The 16,153-nt window shown below is 52.3% G+C and overlaps 2 protein-coding genes and 2 non-coding genes across 5 annotated transcripts; all 4 read left to right on the top strand.

Moving 5' to 3' along the window:
* The first annotated feature begins 635 nt into the window (after positions 1–635).
* On the top strand, positions 636–10,428 carry PTGES3 (prostaglandin E synthase 3). Of its 2 annotated transcripts, XM_062597432.1 has the most exons (8): positions 636–850; positions 6,349–6,462; positions 6,625–6,694; positions 7,325–7,423; positions 7,633–7,722; positions 8,227–8,289; positions 8,740–8,764; positions 9,272–10,428. In XM_062597432.1, coding segments are annotated over exons 1-8 (483 nt in total). In that variant the 5' UTR covers positions 636–848; the 3' UTR covers positions 9,292–10,428. The 2 variants fall into 2 exon arrangements, with proteins under 2 accessions (XP_062453416.1, XP_062453415.1); XM_062597431.1 differs by lacking the exon at positions 8,740–8,764.
* A 504-nt stretch (positions 10,429–10,932) lies between these two features.
* On the top strand, positions 10,933–14,531 carry ATP5F1B (ATP synthase F1 subunit beta). The gene is made up of 10 exons (XM_062597501.1): positions 10,933–11,089; positions 11,368–11,550; positions 11,865–12,039; positions 12,419–12,540; positions 12,806–12,990; positions 13,127–13,285; positions 13,495–13,617; positions 13,730–13,942; positions 14,018–14,219; positions 14,327–14,531. Exons 1-10 carry the CDS (start codon positions 10,948–10,950, stop codon positions 14,422–14,424), a joined length of 1,602 nt encoding a protein of 533 aa, XP_062453485.1. The 5' UTR covers positions 10,933–10,947; the 3' UTR covers positions 14,425–14,531.
* On the top strand, positions 11,598–11,672 carry LOC134152291 (small nucleolar RNA SNORD59). Its single transcript, XR_009960990.1, has one exon. It is a non-coding gene; the product is annotated as a small nucleolar RNA SNORD59 (small nucleolar RNA).
* On the top strand, positions 12,660–12,733 carry LOC134152290 (small nucleolar RNA SNORD59). The gene has a single exon (XR_009960989.1). It is a non-coding gene; the product is annotated as a small nucleolar RNA SNORD59 (small nucleolar RNA).
* Positions 14,532–16,153: the final 1,622 nt, after the last annotated feature.

Raw genomic sequence — 16,153 nt, 5'->3', positions numbered from 1 at the left:
CAAAAGAGCGGCCTGGGGAGCAGCCCTGAACGGTTTTAAGGAAGAGACCGGAGAGCCGCTGGCTCGCAGGGCGGCATCAGGACTTCAAAGCCACTTCGAGCTCCAGGGGTCAAACTCGGAGGCGCACACAGGCCTACGGGGAGCGAGGCCTCAGTGACCGCCGTTCCCCCTAGCTGCGGAGCTGAGTTTCCGTTCAGGTAGCGTTTAACCTCCCCCCTGCCGGGCTGCGCAGGGCTTCGGCTGTGACTTGGCACCTGGGCTCCTGCCCCGCGTGCTGGGCCCGGCTCGTAGCAGACAGGCCGCGAGGCGGCCCTGCGGGGGGCAGCCCTGGCAGCGGCGAACTCGTGCTCTGCGGTGGCCGCCACGTCGCTTTGGTCGTCCGAGCAGCAGGAGCCGCCCGCCCCCCACGCCGCGCACACGCGGGTGGGCCAGCGGCGCCAAAGCCCCCGCGGGCGGCAGCGCGCCCACGCCGCCGCCAGGCCCGGCGCAGGCCGCCCGTCGCCCGGCAACGCCGGCCCCGCCCCGCGGCGGCCGCCCGCAGCGCGCCTGCGCGCCGAGAAGCTGCTAGAAGGGAGGAGGGAGCGGGGCGGCGGCGGCGGCGGCGGCTTCCGCGCATGCGCGCGGCGGCGGCGGGAGGCGGGCGCGGCGCGGCGGGTATTTTGCTGCGTCACCAGCGCCTGGGCGCCGCCGTTGCCGGAGCGTGCGCGCGGGGCATTGTGGGAGCGAGGCCGCGCCGAGCCCCAGGAGCCGCCGCGCCTTCGCCGGAGCAACGGCCCTTGCCGCCCGCGCCGTCCCGCCGCCGCCCGGAGCCGGCCCGAGGAGCGCCAGCGGAGCCGCCGCCGCCCGCCATGTGAGGCCGGGGGCGCGGAGGGGGCCGCGCGCCGCGGCCGGCCCGGCCCGGCCCGCTCGGCTGCGCCGCGGCGGCGCGTGGTGACCTTGGGGCGGCGGCCCGGGGGGTCCCGCGGCCGGGCGGTGCCGGCGGGCCGCGCCGCCGCCGCCTCGCCGCTTCCCGGCGGGGCCCGGGGGGCGAGGGGGCCGCGCGGCTGGGGGCGGCCGCCGCCGCGCTGGGCCCGCGCGGCGCCCGGGCCGCGAGCGCCGCTTCGCGCGGCGCGGCGGGAGCCTTGGCGGCGGCGCGGCCGCTCGTGCGGGCGCCGGGGCGGGGGCTGCGCCGCCGCGCTTCGTCCCGCGCGTGTCCCGAGCGGCTCGGCGGAGACCCGCGCTCCGGAGCGCGCCGCCGGCGGGCTGGGAGTCCCGGCTAGCTCCTTTCGGTGTGATTCTGTTGGTGCTGCTTCACTGACCCGAAGCCGGCGTGCGCCGTTCGTAACGCGGCTGCAGTTGGCACCGATGGTCTGTAGCGATCCGAATGAAAGAGCAGCTCAACTTCGCGGTGCGCGCGTAGCGATCGTGTGATGCCGGCCTTCAGGGCAAAATCGAGCCCGTAAGGCTCCCATTAACTTCAGCCGGTAGTGCGCCTTCTCCTTCTCTGTTGAAAACTTAAACTTTTCTAAAACTATCTTTTGACTTGAATGACCAAAGACGGTAAGTTTTCTGATTTTTTTTTAAACTCTCAGAAGCGTTGAGCTTACTAAAGTAAGGAAAATGTGTGAACAGCCACTCGGTTTAAAAAAAAATGCATGACTAGCGAGTGAACTTTTTCCCCCCTTTTCACCAGTAAGTCATTTATTTCTCTGCAGCTGTCCTGAAACTATGAATTTTGGGCTTCTTTAGCTTAATGTGACTTAAAGTGAGAAGAACATCATAAAGTTAATTTTGTTTAAAGTCTGTAATACATCTTGAAACAACAGCATTGCTACATTTGGCTTAGAATTGTCTAGCTTTGTAGTCTGAAGGTATTAAAAATACTGCTTTTCTCAGCATATATAAATAAAAATATTAATTATGTGAAGTTCTTATTCAGGTCTATATACAACAATGACTTTTTTCAACCCAAGGCATGGTTATGAGAGAGTTTGTTCAGTAGATGACTTTTGCAGTGTCCTCAAATGCTATAGTCTCTAGCAATATAAGAATTGTTAGGATACTTTCTAGTAAAGAAAGCTAAACTTCCAGTAGGCTGCAAACTAAGGAGTGAACAAGAAAGCATGTGAAGAGATTGAATGAGTGGTGAAAAGTGGAAACTCCTTGAATTGCACCAAGTAGAAAATAATCAGGCTTGAGACTTAGCTTGTATGTACTGGATATAAGAAACTCTGCTTTTGTGGCCTTCTTTAAGTGGAGGAACCAGGCTGTCTGCCCCATGTAGTTGCAGCTTTTAGAGTTCAGGGTAGCCCACTGTAGAGCCACAGCGATTATCCAGTGTGATTTCTCATGGGTAGAGTTAAGCTTGCAGGATTCCAATTGGAGTGAAACTGCTGTTGTGTAGTTTGTAAAATCAATTCTGGAAGAATTCTTAGCTGCATGATAAAGCAAGGTCTTCGTTTGCAGGATGTAGTGCATCTTAATAAAAATGCTACTGATTAGTGGTGGTGGTAATGCTTGCCACATGTTGCTGTTTTCACCTTGGAATTTACCCAGGCTAAGCGTGCATACTTAACAGACATACTATTGTCATCTTCTCTTCTGAAAATGATGACTAGAAATGATAGTTTAAGACTGATGCAGAGTAGCCATATCTGTTCAGGAAGCTGCCAAAATGTGCATGTGGCAGCAAGCATTGGTTTGAAAAAAGGAATCTTTGCAGAATGTGAAATGCAGGTGACCTGCATGGTGAGACTAGTGCAAGACTGGAAAAAGCTGCTCTTAAGGCTCTTGGAGATGTAGTTTGTTACTACATGGGGTATAACATTTAAATTAGGTTCTGTTTCATGCAAATCTAAATCTCATTAGAAGCTGAGGATGAGGCATAACTCAAGCACGTGCTCAAGTTGATACTGCTGGCATAAGGCTGAGGTAATGTTAAATTAATATATTCTGGTCTCCTGGGATTACTTCAGTTGAGAGAGGAGGAGATGTTAAACGCTCCATACAGCAAATAACTACGCTTAGAAGTCCTGACAGTGCTTCTCAGAGCCTGTAAGAAAATAGATCATGGTTTAGTGTGGGTGTAGGGTAACCATACTCCTTAAGTGCTCAGAGCACGTGCGTGTTTTACCATTGGCTTTTGTGTGTCTTTTTTGTCTCCTAGGAGCCTCAAAATGTAGGCATGCAGTACAAATTAGATGAGACAGTGTAAAAGTCGCATCTAAATTTTTGCCAGTAGTTCTAATGTATCCTGTGTTGTCTCGAATGATGAAATCCTGGCTACCAGCATCTCATGAGATGGCCAAAAGGAAGGTTTTTGTTCCTTCTTTGAGAAGTATTAGATGGAAGATTAAAAAACATATAGAAGCAACTAGTTTCTGCAAGACATTTGCATGGTTTTAATGTGATGCAGAAGGCCTGTTTAAGGTAGGAAGTAATAAATATTTAGGGAGGCAGCATATGTTTAGTGATATAAACTTGAATTGTGATTCTGGTACGTTTTCTTTTGTCTGTCACTAATTTCTGTAACATAGATGCACACAAGTTTCCTTCAGCTCTGGGACAGTTCATTAAGATTTTTGGAAGTGCTATAAATGATGCTTCCTCAAAAGGCCTGATGTTGGCAAAAGATATTGAGGTCATGGCCAAACCAGAGCTACATGACTGAGGAATGCATACAACTCCCTGGGAAGGCTGGAGATATCTCCATTGACATTGAAAATGTTTGCTAAGTGTTAATACTATTCAGTAAAAGCCCCTACATCATCATTAGCAGGGACACTGACATTTCTGTTCTGATAACACTGCACTTGAGTGGTGACTGATGTACCAAGTTCCCAGCAGTTGTGATTTTTGTCCTCTAGCAGTGTGAGAAATGGCTGCTGTACGGTATCCAAATGCAGCAGTTTAGGATTAGAGTGCTTGGAGTGAGATGAGAAGACCAGTGAAACAGAGTAGGCTCTTACTCATCCTCTTCCCCTCCACCTCTCCCCAAGAGCCTTTCATTTCCCTACTAGAAAAGGAGGATTCTGCACACTAAGGAATTAAAAGTATGATAGTGATAACAGAACAGTAATTTTATTTCTTAACTTTACCTAAGTACCTGTCTGCCATGTTTCTTAAAATTGCTACTAGTAAGGGAAGAGTTAGATTTTTTTTTTCCACCCAGTGGGACAGTGTCTCTTTTGAATGTAAAGGCTGCATCCAGAAACTGAGTGGTTTTGATGCTCTTAAAAGTTAAATGTGCTATTATTGACCTCTGCTCAGAGGTTTGCTGCAATTGTAGAAAGACCTCGGACCAGGCAGTAGCACTAGTCTCCTATGAAATACAGGGAACCATGAAGATGAAACAGTCTGTATCCCTTTAGAAGTGGTGCAGGAATTGCCACTTGAGAGGATTTCTTTTGTGATAGCATAATATAATAGGTTAGAGGACTTCAGAGTCTCCTTGTTGAAGGCCTTTTCTTTCTGGCACTTGTTCTGCCCATGTGCCTTTGACAGTTAAATTGCAGTAGCTGTCTCTTTTCTATATAGATAGATACAGATATGTCTCAGGATGAGTAGCAGGCTTTAAACTCAAATGTCTACAAGAATAGTATGTGGAGTGCAACTAACATAACTTTTAATTACTGCTAGCACTGGAGAAGGCAGGCTTGGCCACTTCTCACTGCACTGTCCTTTTCTTGAGCTCTCAGAAGAGCTTGTGTAGCTGAATTGCAAAGCATTTGTAGCACTGATGGAGGTTACAACTAACTGTTCTGGGTTTCATCCAGGTCCAAGCTACTTTCTGATGCAGCTCATTCTGCACATACATGGATGTTTAAGCTAGGAGCAGAATATAATAAAGCAGCAGGGCAAGGGGAAGTGGGATTTCAGTGTGGAGTGGTCCTGACTTCAGAGACTTCTTGGGTGCAGTGCTCATTGACTTGAGTAGCTTTAAGTCATTATGCAGGCAAGTTTGTCAAGAATTGAATCTGTTGATGAGCAAGTGATTAAGAATCTTTTCTGAAAGTTCAGGAGTGATCACTTTGATAAATATTTCAAAAAGCTAATGTTAATTCCCTTTTAATCAGGTTACTGCACTGTAATGTTTAGAGTCAAATACTGAGTCCAAACATCCACTCCTTGGAGCATGAAGTGGAAGCTACTCTGTTGTGTACAAATATAGACACTAGTTTTTCTGTGTCCTCTTGTGCTTTGACTACTTGTAATCTGTGTATTTGTAGTAAATACCAAGGAGAGTGATCATGCAGTTTAGAGCATTAAAATTTCAATCCTAACTCATGAATAGGCCTTTTAGATATTTCTTACAACAGTATTAACTATTGCATTCCATCTTTGATTTTACCTTGCACCTCTGGGGGGTGAAAAGCACCTATGGTTGTTGTAGCAACAGCAGTTTATGCTAGGTAGCTGTTTACTTTCTTCTGGAATGTAGGAGTTCAGTTATGGGCTTGACTTAAGTTGCCAAGAGAATAAATTGAAAGTAGTGGAAAGGATGCAGCTGACACTTGTGGAACTGTCCTAGCTTTAACCATCAGATCAGGCTGTATTTGAGTATTGCTGGTAGGTGCCAGGTGACATCTGAAAGTTGGCCAAGAGTCTTTGTGTTACTCTGGACAAACTGTTGCTTGTTCTGATATTTGGTACCCTTCAGAGTACAGGTGAAACTTTCAGCTGTCCACAAACATCTTGGTAGTTAAAGCCAGTGTAGATACAAAGTTGTAGCAAGAATTCAGAGCAGTGTTGTGTGTGTGTTTCCCCTTTTCCCCCCCTCCCCCCAAATTTAAGTAGCTGTACCAGCTTCAACTGGGAACTTCTTAATAGCAAAACGTTGAACTGAATGTCTGTTTCTTAGTGGCATCTATGCTGAAAAAAGTGGGCTTTTTTGATGGTTATACTTTGGAGTTTTATGTCTTTGGATGACTAACTTCAAAATAGGTGATTATGTCTGCTATTACCCTTCTTTAATCTCTGGTAGCTGGTCATGATTAGTTTGTCATAATTTTAATTTGCCCTAATGCTTTTAATTCAGTTTCATAATTTTTGACAGCTTCTTCAAGGAACATTAACACAAACTTGCAATCTCTCTATTCTTCGTCTCTTTGAGCTGTAAGCACTTTTTAAAAGATTGTTAAGCTTGTATTAAAGCTTTTAAGAACAGGAAAGAATCTTTGTATGAACTTGTCTAAATGCAGTGAAGATCAAGCTGTTCACATCGCTTTCCTAACACTTCTCCTGAAAAACTTGATGTTTACTGCCAGCACAGAACAATGAGATTTTGATGATCAGTGTCTTTAAATTCTCTTGGCATTGATGAGAGAGATGGGTCTTAATTTGAATTTCTCTTAAATGGTCTGTTTGCAGGCAGCCTGCTTCTGCGAAGTGGTACGACCGAAGGGACTATGTCTTTATTGAATTTTGCGTTGAAGACAGTAAAGATGTTAATGTAAATTTTGAAAAATCCAAACTTACATTCAGGTAAGTAACTTTGGTATTTGTAAAGTTCATGGCACAGGGATATCAACAAGCTGCAGTGAAACTAATTAGGTGCAGTTTCTTAAAGTAGCGAGTTCTATTACTGAAGAGTACTTATAGTATGTTTCCAACTAAACATAAGTATAACCTTTTTTCTTTTAACAGTTGTCTTGGAGGAAGTGATAACTTTAAACATTTAAATGAAATTGACCTTTTTAATAATATTGATCCAAATGTAAGTATCCTTTGAAGTTTTTTCATTTCTTCTGTACTCAATGCCAGTTTGTACTGGATTGAAAATACTCTACTCTGATAATCAACACTATTCAAATCTCTTCAGGCAAGCTGTTTATACTGCAGAGAAAAGAATCCTCTGTAGTTGTTGCTACTTGAAGGGTAGCATCTTTAAGGTTTCCAGTTTTGATCATACTGTCTGTTCTTGTTACCTCATTGTCCTCACAAACACATACGCAGTAAGGAGTCTTAGAAAAACATCCTGAGCAGAATCGGTATCCCTTTACTTGCTTCAGATTTTGCTAATTTGTTGTACAGAATTGTTCCAGTTATACAGGTGATTTGGGGATTGGTAAAGATCTGTTATGATGGGAATTATTCTCACAAGTTCTAGATCATTGTACAGCCTTCCAAAGATGTTTTTATGGATATAAGTGAGTTTCTCAGGCATGCTCTTGGGGGTCAAAGGAACATGTGCATATAGTACTGGAGGAATAGCTTAGAGCATGCATGCTTATTTTTGAGGATGAGGAATAAGTGATATATTGGACTCATTTACCTTAAGCTGAGCAGTTCCTGATGTTCACGATTGTCTGTTACACCAACAGATATTTGCTCTTTTCTCTTTCAGGAGTCAAAGCATAAAAGAACAGACAGATCTATCTTGTGTTGTTTACGAAAAGGAGAATCTGGTCAGGCATGGCCAAGGTTAACAAAAGAGAGGGCAAAGGTGGGTTTGGGTCCCCCCTCCGGCCAGTGTAATAGTGCTTGCTGCTTCCCTGCTTTTTAACATTTGTCATACTTAAATTATGTAGTAGTTAATGGGTAACTTGCCTTGCTTTGGATCAAAATGACAGTTTTCAGTAACTCTCCCACTTTGTAGTATCTGCTTATTCTGTGCCTGTCACTTAAATTTAAAAAATCTGTGTTCTTGCACAGCTCAACTGGCTCAGTGTGGATTTCAACAACTGGAAAGACTGGGAAGATGATTCAGATGAAGACATGTCCAATTTTGATCGCTTTTCTGAGGTATAGACTTGGAGGTTTGGGTTTCCTTTTGATCTGCATCTCGGCAAACAGTGACTAGCAGCTCTAGGAAGAGGTTTTATTTATTTTTTTTTTCCTTCCCTCCCTTCTTTGTGAAACTTTACAAACAAATGCCCATAGGATGGGAAGTACCACCTCTGCTTTAGAGCAGACCCCAATTGCTCCAGCTCATGCTGTATGGGACATTGGCCCTGTAGCAAGATCAACAGTTTGTACGGGTGATCAAATGTGAAGTGAATGCGTATTCCATTGTAGAAAGCAGAGCTACTCAAGGCACTAGTCTTTGCTTTGCTAAGATGTTGATAGTCTTTTTTTGCCTGCTTACTTTGTAATCTCTGCATATGTATACCAAGGTTTGCAGAAACTACTGCTGGTTATAACAAAGTTGTCAACTCTTAAGATTTTAGCATTTCATTAGTTCATGTAGAATGTAGAGATACCTTCAATAGCTTCCTCTGTAACATGGCTATTATCTTTCTGGGATAGATGATGAACAACATGGGTGGAGATGAAGATGTAGACTTGCCAGAAGTAGATGGGGCAGATGACGTAAGTACTTTTGCATAGCCCGTATGTATAGGGTGGGCTAATGTTCTGTGGATTCATTGCTGCTTGCTGAAGTCAAATGTGTGTTCCCACTTCAGCATTGCTAAAAGCTTAAAATAGCGCTGAACCTTCTATCTGGACAAATGATGTAATCTTGCAAAAGTCATTGTTATCCCCTACAGCAGTGATGCTGAGGGCAGCTGAATTAATGCTTGCATGATATTCCACACAGACAGGTTGGTGTTGTATACCTTTCTGCAGTGATTCTTTCTTATTACTGATCTGTAGATCTCTACTAGTAAGGCCTAACTAAAGCATGTCCTGAAGAACTTGTAGCTCCTCAAAATGTTATCTCTGATGGAAATAGGAACTTGTTTGTTTGGGTTAGTGGTAGAAGAGCAAAAGCACTTTCAAGCCCAGTCTGATCCAGTCACTATTTCTTCTTCTTTCCAGGACTCACCAGACAGTGATGATGAGAGTAAGTTGATATTTTTGTTTAGTTCTATGCACTTGGGCAGAAGTCTGAGCACTTGTTAAATGAAAGCCTTGAGGAGAGCCAGCAGGTGTACTGTCTTGTCAGTCTGACTAGATTCCAATGGAGTGCTTTGTGTGAGCCAATGCAATATAATCTAGTGAAAGCCTTTTTATGCAAGCTTAGAATACCACTTTTGACCTTCCCAGGCTGCTGTAGACCTGATTAGCCTCTGGCTTTAACAGCAGCAGTCACTTACATGGGCCAGTGTTGAATACATTAATGCTCTTATTTGAAAACTACTTGCGTTTTGAGCTGTGACTGTATGAAGACCTTTATTACCAAAAAATAGTTCTATGCTCCAGAGTGCTAACAGTGGCAAGGCTGAAGACTTCAGACTGTCCTATTCACTACTTGGTCAAGGACTGTATCTTCTGGCTTGTGTTGCTTATAATAGGGTGATTGGTAGCTGACAGCAAAAAATCAGCTAACGTTGTTGTTTTTCCTCCCTAGAAATGCCAGATCTGGAGTAAGGAAAACTGTCGTCTTCAGGGTTTGGGGAAAGAACTTCATCACAACATTTCATAATTGAGATAAGAATTCCTGAGTTGATAGCCCTAAAGGGAGATACTGCATCCTTTAACCCATTTTCAGTCCATTTTAAATGGCTTCACTGATGGTTGGTGTGTACCATTGTACGGGGCAGTCTTAAGCCACAAGAGGCAATAACGTTATGCATGAACCGTTTCCAGACTTCCAAAAACCAATTGAGGTGTAGGCAATCGATACAGAACAGTTGCAATAAAAAGTTTACAGAGCCTCCTTGCCTCGTAGCAGATGTAATTACGATGGGAGAATTCTGAATTTACATGAAGTGGTAAATTAGTGTTTTCCCCTCTGTGTGGCCTGCAGGTAAATCTGAAATTTTAAGTTTATACCTCAGACAAGACTGGCTGAAACAATGTTGTTTTAATTGGCTTACAAAATTTAACAGGTAACATGTGATACCTCTGCAGTGTCTTCAGGTGTGTTCCACTAATGTTTTAATAAAAAGGAAACAAAATTCACTTCTCTACATATTTAATCACTAGTTAGTGTTCCAGATGTATCCTAGCTAAAAACTAGTGAACCCCTAACTTAAATGGGTGAAGCCTGTACATCTGGTATTGTTTGACCCTAAAGCTTTACATCTCTTAGTCTGGGGGTGAGAGTGGCTGTACATTGTTGCTTGTCAATCTGTACATTTAGACCAAATTGTATTTGCACTGTTGGTATGGAAATGAGTGACAAAATGTTATACACTATTGGAATTTTTTGTTAGTTTATTTGACCAGCTTATAACAAGGCTGAAAAACCTCAATTTGTGTTCAGAGCAGTGGGGATTTTTTTAAATGTCTACATTCTTTCTAATAAACTGTTGAAGACTCCATGGCTGTCCTTTTAACTGTCTGATTGTAAGTTCATGTATTCTTATTTGCTGGAATGGATTTCTTTTTAATTTGGAATACAAGTGTGGGATTACTTCAGTGGTTTGAAGGAGGCAAGTTGTAATGTTCCCAGCAAACCTTCAAGAGTGGATCTGTAATTTAAAATTGTAGGTACACCTTGACAACAGTTTGGAAAAAGTGTTGTGATTTGACTCCAATAAAACAATGTTTTGTCCTCCTCTACATCTTTGGGCTTCTGCATTCGGGCACTTGCTCAAGGGCTGCTGGAGCTGGTGAAGGTTAGGTGTTGGACTTGCTCTCCTCCCCTCTCCTGGAGGCAGGATGGGAGGGGGGGGAAGGCGCGGGGTCGGCCTGAGCCGGCCCCACACCCGGGCAGGGGCTGCCCTGGTTCCCCCTGCGGCCACGTGGCCGCGCCCGCTCCAAGGACAAGGCCGCCACGTGCGCGCCGCTTCCGGCAGGCCGGGGCCCGCCCCCCACAGCCCAGCCAATCCCGCCTCACGGCTGCGGCACGCCCATCTGCGCCGCGCCCCATCCGTCGTGCGCGCTTTTTGATGGATAGGCTTGCCACCCAGCTGCAAGAGGCGGGGGCGGGGCGCTGGGGTGGCTCCAGCCAAGCACCGCGCGAGCGCGGCCAGCCCGCCACCCAATGGGCTGGGGGAGCCGCGCGTCACGTGCGCGGAGGCCCCACCCCGTGAGGGGCTGTGCGCGGCGGGCGGGGCGCGGGGCTCAGTCGGCGCCGCCATGTTGGGGCTCGCGGGTCGCCGCTCGGCCGCCGCCGCCGCCGCCTGCCCGCTGCTCCGGGGCCTCGGGGCCGCGCCGGGCCGCGACCTCCCGCCGCTGCTCCTCGGCCGTGCCGCCGACCCGGCCGCCGCGAGCGCCGCGCGTGAGTGCGGGGCGCCGCGGGGTCACCTTGGGGCCTGCGCGGGCTGCGGGCGTGGGGAGGAACGGGGGGCTGGGGGGCTGCAGGGCCTCGGCGCTCGGAGCGGTGCGGTGCGGTGCGGTGCGGGGGGCTGCGGCGCCTGGTCGCAGCGCGGGGGTCGCGGGGTGCTGGGCCGCTCCCGGGGGCGCCGGCGAGACGCGGCGTCGCCCCTGGGCTGGGGCGCCACTGCCGCCAGCGTGACCTTGACTCGCCTCCCTCTGCTCCGCTCCGCTCCCCCGCAGGACGCGACTATGCGGCCCAGCCGGCCGCCGCCGCCAAGGCGGGCTCCACCACCGGCCGCATCGTGGCCGTCATCGGCGCCGTGGTGGACGTGCAGTTCGACGAGGGGCTGCCCCCCATCCTCAACGCCCTCGAGGTGCAGGGCAGGGAGACCCGCCTGGTGCTGGAGGTGGCACAGCACCTGGGTGAGCATCCTGCCGGGGGGGCTGGCGAAGGGCGTGGGAGGGCTCCTCCTCCTGTGATGGAGTATCTCTATGACTTTCGTTCTTCTGAGCGTGCTGAAGCCAGAGATTTCAGTCTGAGAAGGAGGGAAATGGCTGCTGTAAGGCTCTGCAGCCTGGGTAGGGCCTGGGCCTAGTTCTTCATGCTCCTTTGCAGCTGATTCCTGCCTTGGAACAGCCTTTCTTGACAGTGTTCCCATGGCAGAGCCTGGAGAAACTGCTAGCAGCTGTCCTCTAGGGTCAGCTCGAGGGCGCTGGAGTAATGTTGTCCTTGGCAGGGGAGAACACCGTGCGCACAATTGCTATGGATGGGACAGAAGGCCTAGTGAGAGGACAGAAGGTGCTGGACTCTGGTGCACCCATCCGTATCCCTGTTGGCCCTGAGACCCTGGGCAGGATCATGAATGTCATCGGAGAGCCTATTGATGAGAGGGGCCCTATCACAACTAAACAGTGAGTGGTGATTGGGAGCACTGTGGGCCTTGCAGACTGCATCATGCCAGGCTTTGGAGGTGGGATGTGGATTCAGAGGCTATTCAAATGGCTGCTGCTTCCCAGCCCTTTCAGAGAAGCCTCACTGTAACCCCACAGCGACCGCTGTAGCCAGGTGTGTGCGCAGTCTGGGGTTGCTTTAAGTGGTTGGAGGTGCCCAAACAGTGCAGATGGGTACCAGGTTTTGTACATCCTTGTTGCATGCATGCCCTTGCAGAAGGTGAGCAGGGTTTCACCTGCTCGAGTGGTTTTCTGCTTGAGTGGCTGGGATAGTGTGCCCAGCACCCTGGCAGAGTAGGCCCGGTTTTACTGCTCAGCCTCTCTTTGTCTTGCACTGCAGATTTGCTGCTATCCATGCTGAAGCCCCTGAGTTCGTGGAGATGAGCGTTGAACAGGAGATCCTGGTTACAGGGATTAAGGTGGTGGACCTGCTGGCCCCCTATGCCAAGGGTGGCAAAATCGGTAGGTTGGATGAAGGGGAGTGGGAGTAGTGGGGGGTGGCACTGTGAGTCCTGCTAAGCAGTCTCAGGGCCTGCATTGCCCCCAACTGAGGGTCAGGGCTAGTTCTTTTGCTGTGGTTTCCTTCACTGATGAGTAATCACTTGACTTTCGTTCTTCTGAGCTTGCTGAAGCAACATTTGATTATCTGAGGAGGAAAGGGAGAGAGAAGAGACATTGGGGTAGTTGGATTGACTTCAAGTTGACTAGGGTGCCTTTTCCCTTCTAGGTTTGTTCGGTGGTGCTGGTGTTGGCAAGACTGTGCTGATCATGGAACTGATCAACAACGTGGCAAAAGCTCACGGTGGTTACTCGGTGTTCGCTGGTGTGGGGGAGCGAACCCGTGAAGGCAACGACTTGTACCATGAAATGATTGAGTCTGGGGTTATCAACCTGAAAGATACTACTTCCAAGGTGTGCTGGGGCCTCTTTAGTGGGTGCAGAGTGTGTGTCTGGAGGGGGGGGTCATCTGCTGTGCTATGCCCTGCTCAGCACGAGGGGTGAGAAAAAGAAGGCAGCATTTTGCTAATGCTTGGTTCTTGCTCGGCAGGTTGCTCTGGTCTACGGGCAGATGAACGAGCCCCCAGGTGCCCGCGCCAGAGTGGCTCTGACTGGATTGACAGTGGCTGAATACTTCAGGGACCAGGAGGGTCAGGATGTGCTGCTCTTTATCGACAATATCTTCCGTTTCACCCAGGCTGGCTCGGAGGTGTGTGCTCGACACAGGGAGGGCCCTGACCATAGGGCAGCTGGGCTTGCTGCTGTGTCCTCATGTTTGTTGGGTTCCTGGTGGTGCTGAGGTACCAACTGGCCTGGGCTGGGCCTTCCCTCTGCAGGAGCAGCACCAGGCAACCCTCAGCGGGGCCAGCCCCTTGCTCAGAGGCTGTAGGGTCTCTCACCGGGTCTGTTCCCTTCCAGGTGTCAGCCTTGTTGGGTAGAATCCCCTCTGCTGTGGGCTACCAGCCCACTTTGGCGACGGACATGGGTACCATGCAGGAGAGGATCACAACCACACGCAAGGGCTCCATCACTTCTGTGCAGGTAACAGCAAGGGCCTGAGCTGGGGCCCGCCAGGCTAGGGGGTGCCCTGCAGGCTGCCAGGCTCCCATCTGCACGGTGCTTGCCTCTGATCAACAGTCCCTTCATTCCCCAGGCCATCTATGTGCCTGCTGATGACTTGACTGACCCTGCCCCTGCTACCACCTTCGCCCACTTGGATGCCACGACAGTACTGTCCCGCGCCATTGCGGAGCTGGGCATCTACCCTGCCGTGGACCCACTGGACTCCACCTCACGGATCATGGACCCCAACATCGTGGGGCCCGAGCATTACGATGTGGCCCGTGGTGTGCAGAAGATCCTGCAGGTGAGGGGGACAGGACAGGTCCCTGTGGGCAAGCCTGGAGGGGAAGGCTGCTCACAGACCCATCTTGCCCCATAGGACTACAAGTCCCTGCAGGACATCATCGCCATCCTGGGCATGGATGAGCTGTCTGAAGAGGATAAGCTGACAGTGGCCCGTGCCCGCAAGATCCAGCGCTTTTTGTCCCAGCCTTTCCAGGTGGCTGAGGTCTTTACTGGCCACCTGGGTAAACTGGTGCCCCTGAAGGAGACCATCAAGGGCTTCAAGCAGATCCTGGCAGGTGAGATGGCCATGCAAGCAGGAGCAGAGAAGAGGCTGGGGGGGGATCTTGGGCTGGGCTTTAGTGGGGCCCTATTGCCATGTGCTGACAGCATCATACCTTTACAGGTGAATATGACCATCTCCCGGAGCAGGCCTTCTACATGGTGGGGCCTATCGAGGAAGCAGTGGCCAAGGCTGAGAAGCTGGCTGAAGAGCATGTGTGAGCAGCGCCTAACCTGAGCTGGTCTCTCTGTCCCTCCCACCTGGCTCCATTTGGGGCCTATGTCCAGAGTATTTAAAGTTTCCAATAAAACATTGGTGAAAACGTGAACAGAGCCCTGTGTGCCCCAGTCCTCAGAGGGGAGCTGGTGTTGGTGACCGGCTCAGCCTGGCAGTCAGAGAAGCTGGTTGCTGCAGGGCTGGACTGCAGTAGCTGCATAGGGGCTAACTGAGCCTGTAGGGGGGAGGAACTGCCCTGCTGTGCTGTCCTGGTGTGTGTGTGGAGGGGATCTGTTAGGGGAGGGCAGAGCTGTGGGGCAGCAGGGCCAGGTGCCAGGGTGGTGGGGCTGTTCCCAGCTCCATTTTGGTGCCATTTCCTCAGACTGGGGTGGGTGGCTAGGGCTTGTCCTTCCTGGCTCTGGTGCAGCCTCCCCCCCCCCCCCCCCCCCCATCCTTCTCACCATTTTGCAAAAGCACAAAAGAGCCGTTTGCCGGGCTGGTGCCTCCGCTCAGCCTGTGCCTGGCCAGATGGGGCTTTTGTCCGCGGCGCCCTCGGGGCCGCCCGGTGCGGGGTGGCCGGGCCGGGCCCTGCTCCCGGCGGAGGAGGGGGAGAAGGGGGCTGTTCTACCTCGATGGGGAGGAGTCGGGGGCTGCCCCTGCAGACGTCGGTGTGGCAGAGGCTGGGTGTCCCCAGCCCCGTGGTGGGGGGCCAGGATGGGGCCCTGAGATGCGGGTTGTCCCCCCAACCACTAGAGCAGCGCCTGGTCCCGGCCAGAGCGGCGTCGGTCGCCCTCGGGGCCGCTCCCAGGCCCCTCCGCCGGGGCCCGACTGGCCCCGAGCCCGGGCGGCCAGGCCAAGACCCCTGCGCGGCGGCCCCGCCCGGCTCCGATAACCGGCTCGGCCGCGCCGTGCCCCACCGGCTGCGGGTGGGAGGCGTCCTCCACCCCCCGCCCCGTCGGGGCAGGGGCGGCGGGACCCGCGGCAGCGGCCCGGGGGGCCGCGAGGGGACCCCAGGGACCGGTCTGGGGGTGCGGGCAGGCGCTGCGGGGGGCGGGTGTCCCGTCTCCCCCGCGCCAGGCGCTGCCGCCCCTTTAAATGGCGGCGCGGGGCCGCGAGGGGGCGGTGGCGCCGCTGACATCAGCGCGGGGCTGGGGCAGCGCCGGCACCGGCACCGGCACCGCCGCCCGCCAGGTACGGACCGCGCCGGGCGGACTGCCCCGGCCCGGGGCCCCGCCGAACCGGCCCCGCCGCGGGCCGGCCCTCCCTCCGCCCCGGGCACCGCGTGCCCCCTCCCCCCGCCGCCGGGGCCCGAGACCGCCGCGGCGCCCCGCTCGGCGTCCCGTGACGTCACCGGGGAGCCCGGGGGGGGGGGGGGGGGGGAGCCCGGACGCCTGGGTCCTCCCCGAGCAGCCCGGGGGAGGGATGGCAACGGGGTGTCCCAGTGCGGGGAGGCGAGCAGGGCCCCGGCGCCCCCGAGCCGTGGCAGGGGCGGGGGGCGGCGCCGGGCCGGGCCGGGCCGGGCCGGGCCGGGGCCAGGCCAGGCCCGGCGGCCTCCTGCGGCGCGGCCCGTCCGCCCACACCGGCGCTGCGGGCCGCGGTGCGGGGGTGCGGGCGCGGCGCGGCCCGGGGGCGCCGGCGGCGCGGGGCGCACGTGGGGATCCCCCTGCCGGCCGCGCCGCCGGGGCGGGGATCCCGCCCACGTGGGCGCGCGGCACCGCCCCCCGCGTGACGCGC

Source organism: Rhea pennata, chromosome 29, assembly GCF_028389875.1.
Source record: "Rhea pennata isolate bPtePen1 chromosome 29, bPtePen1.pri, whole genome shotgun sequence".
NCBI classification, from domain to species: Eukaryota; Metazoa; Chordata; class Aves; order Rheiformes; family Rheidae; genus Rhea; species Rhea pennata.
The sequence above is the reverse complement of the archived record's forward strand: the minus strand, read 5'-3'. Positions and strand labels throughout refer to the sequence as shown.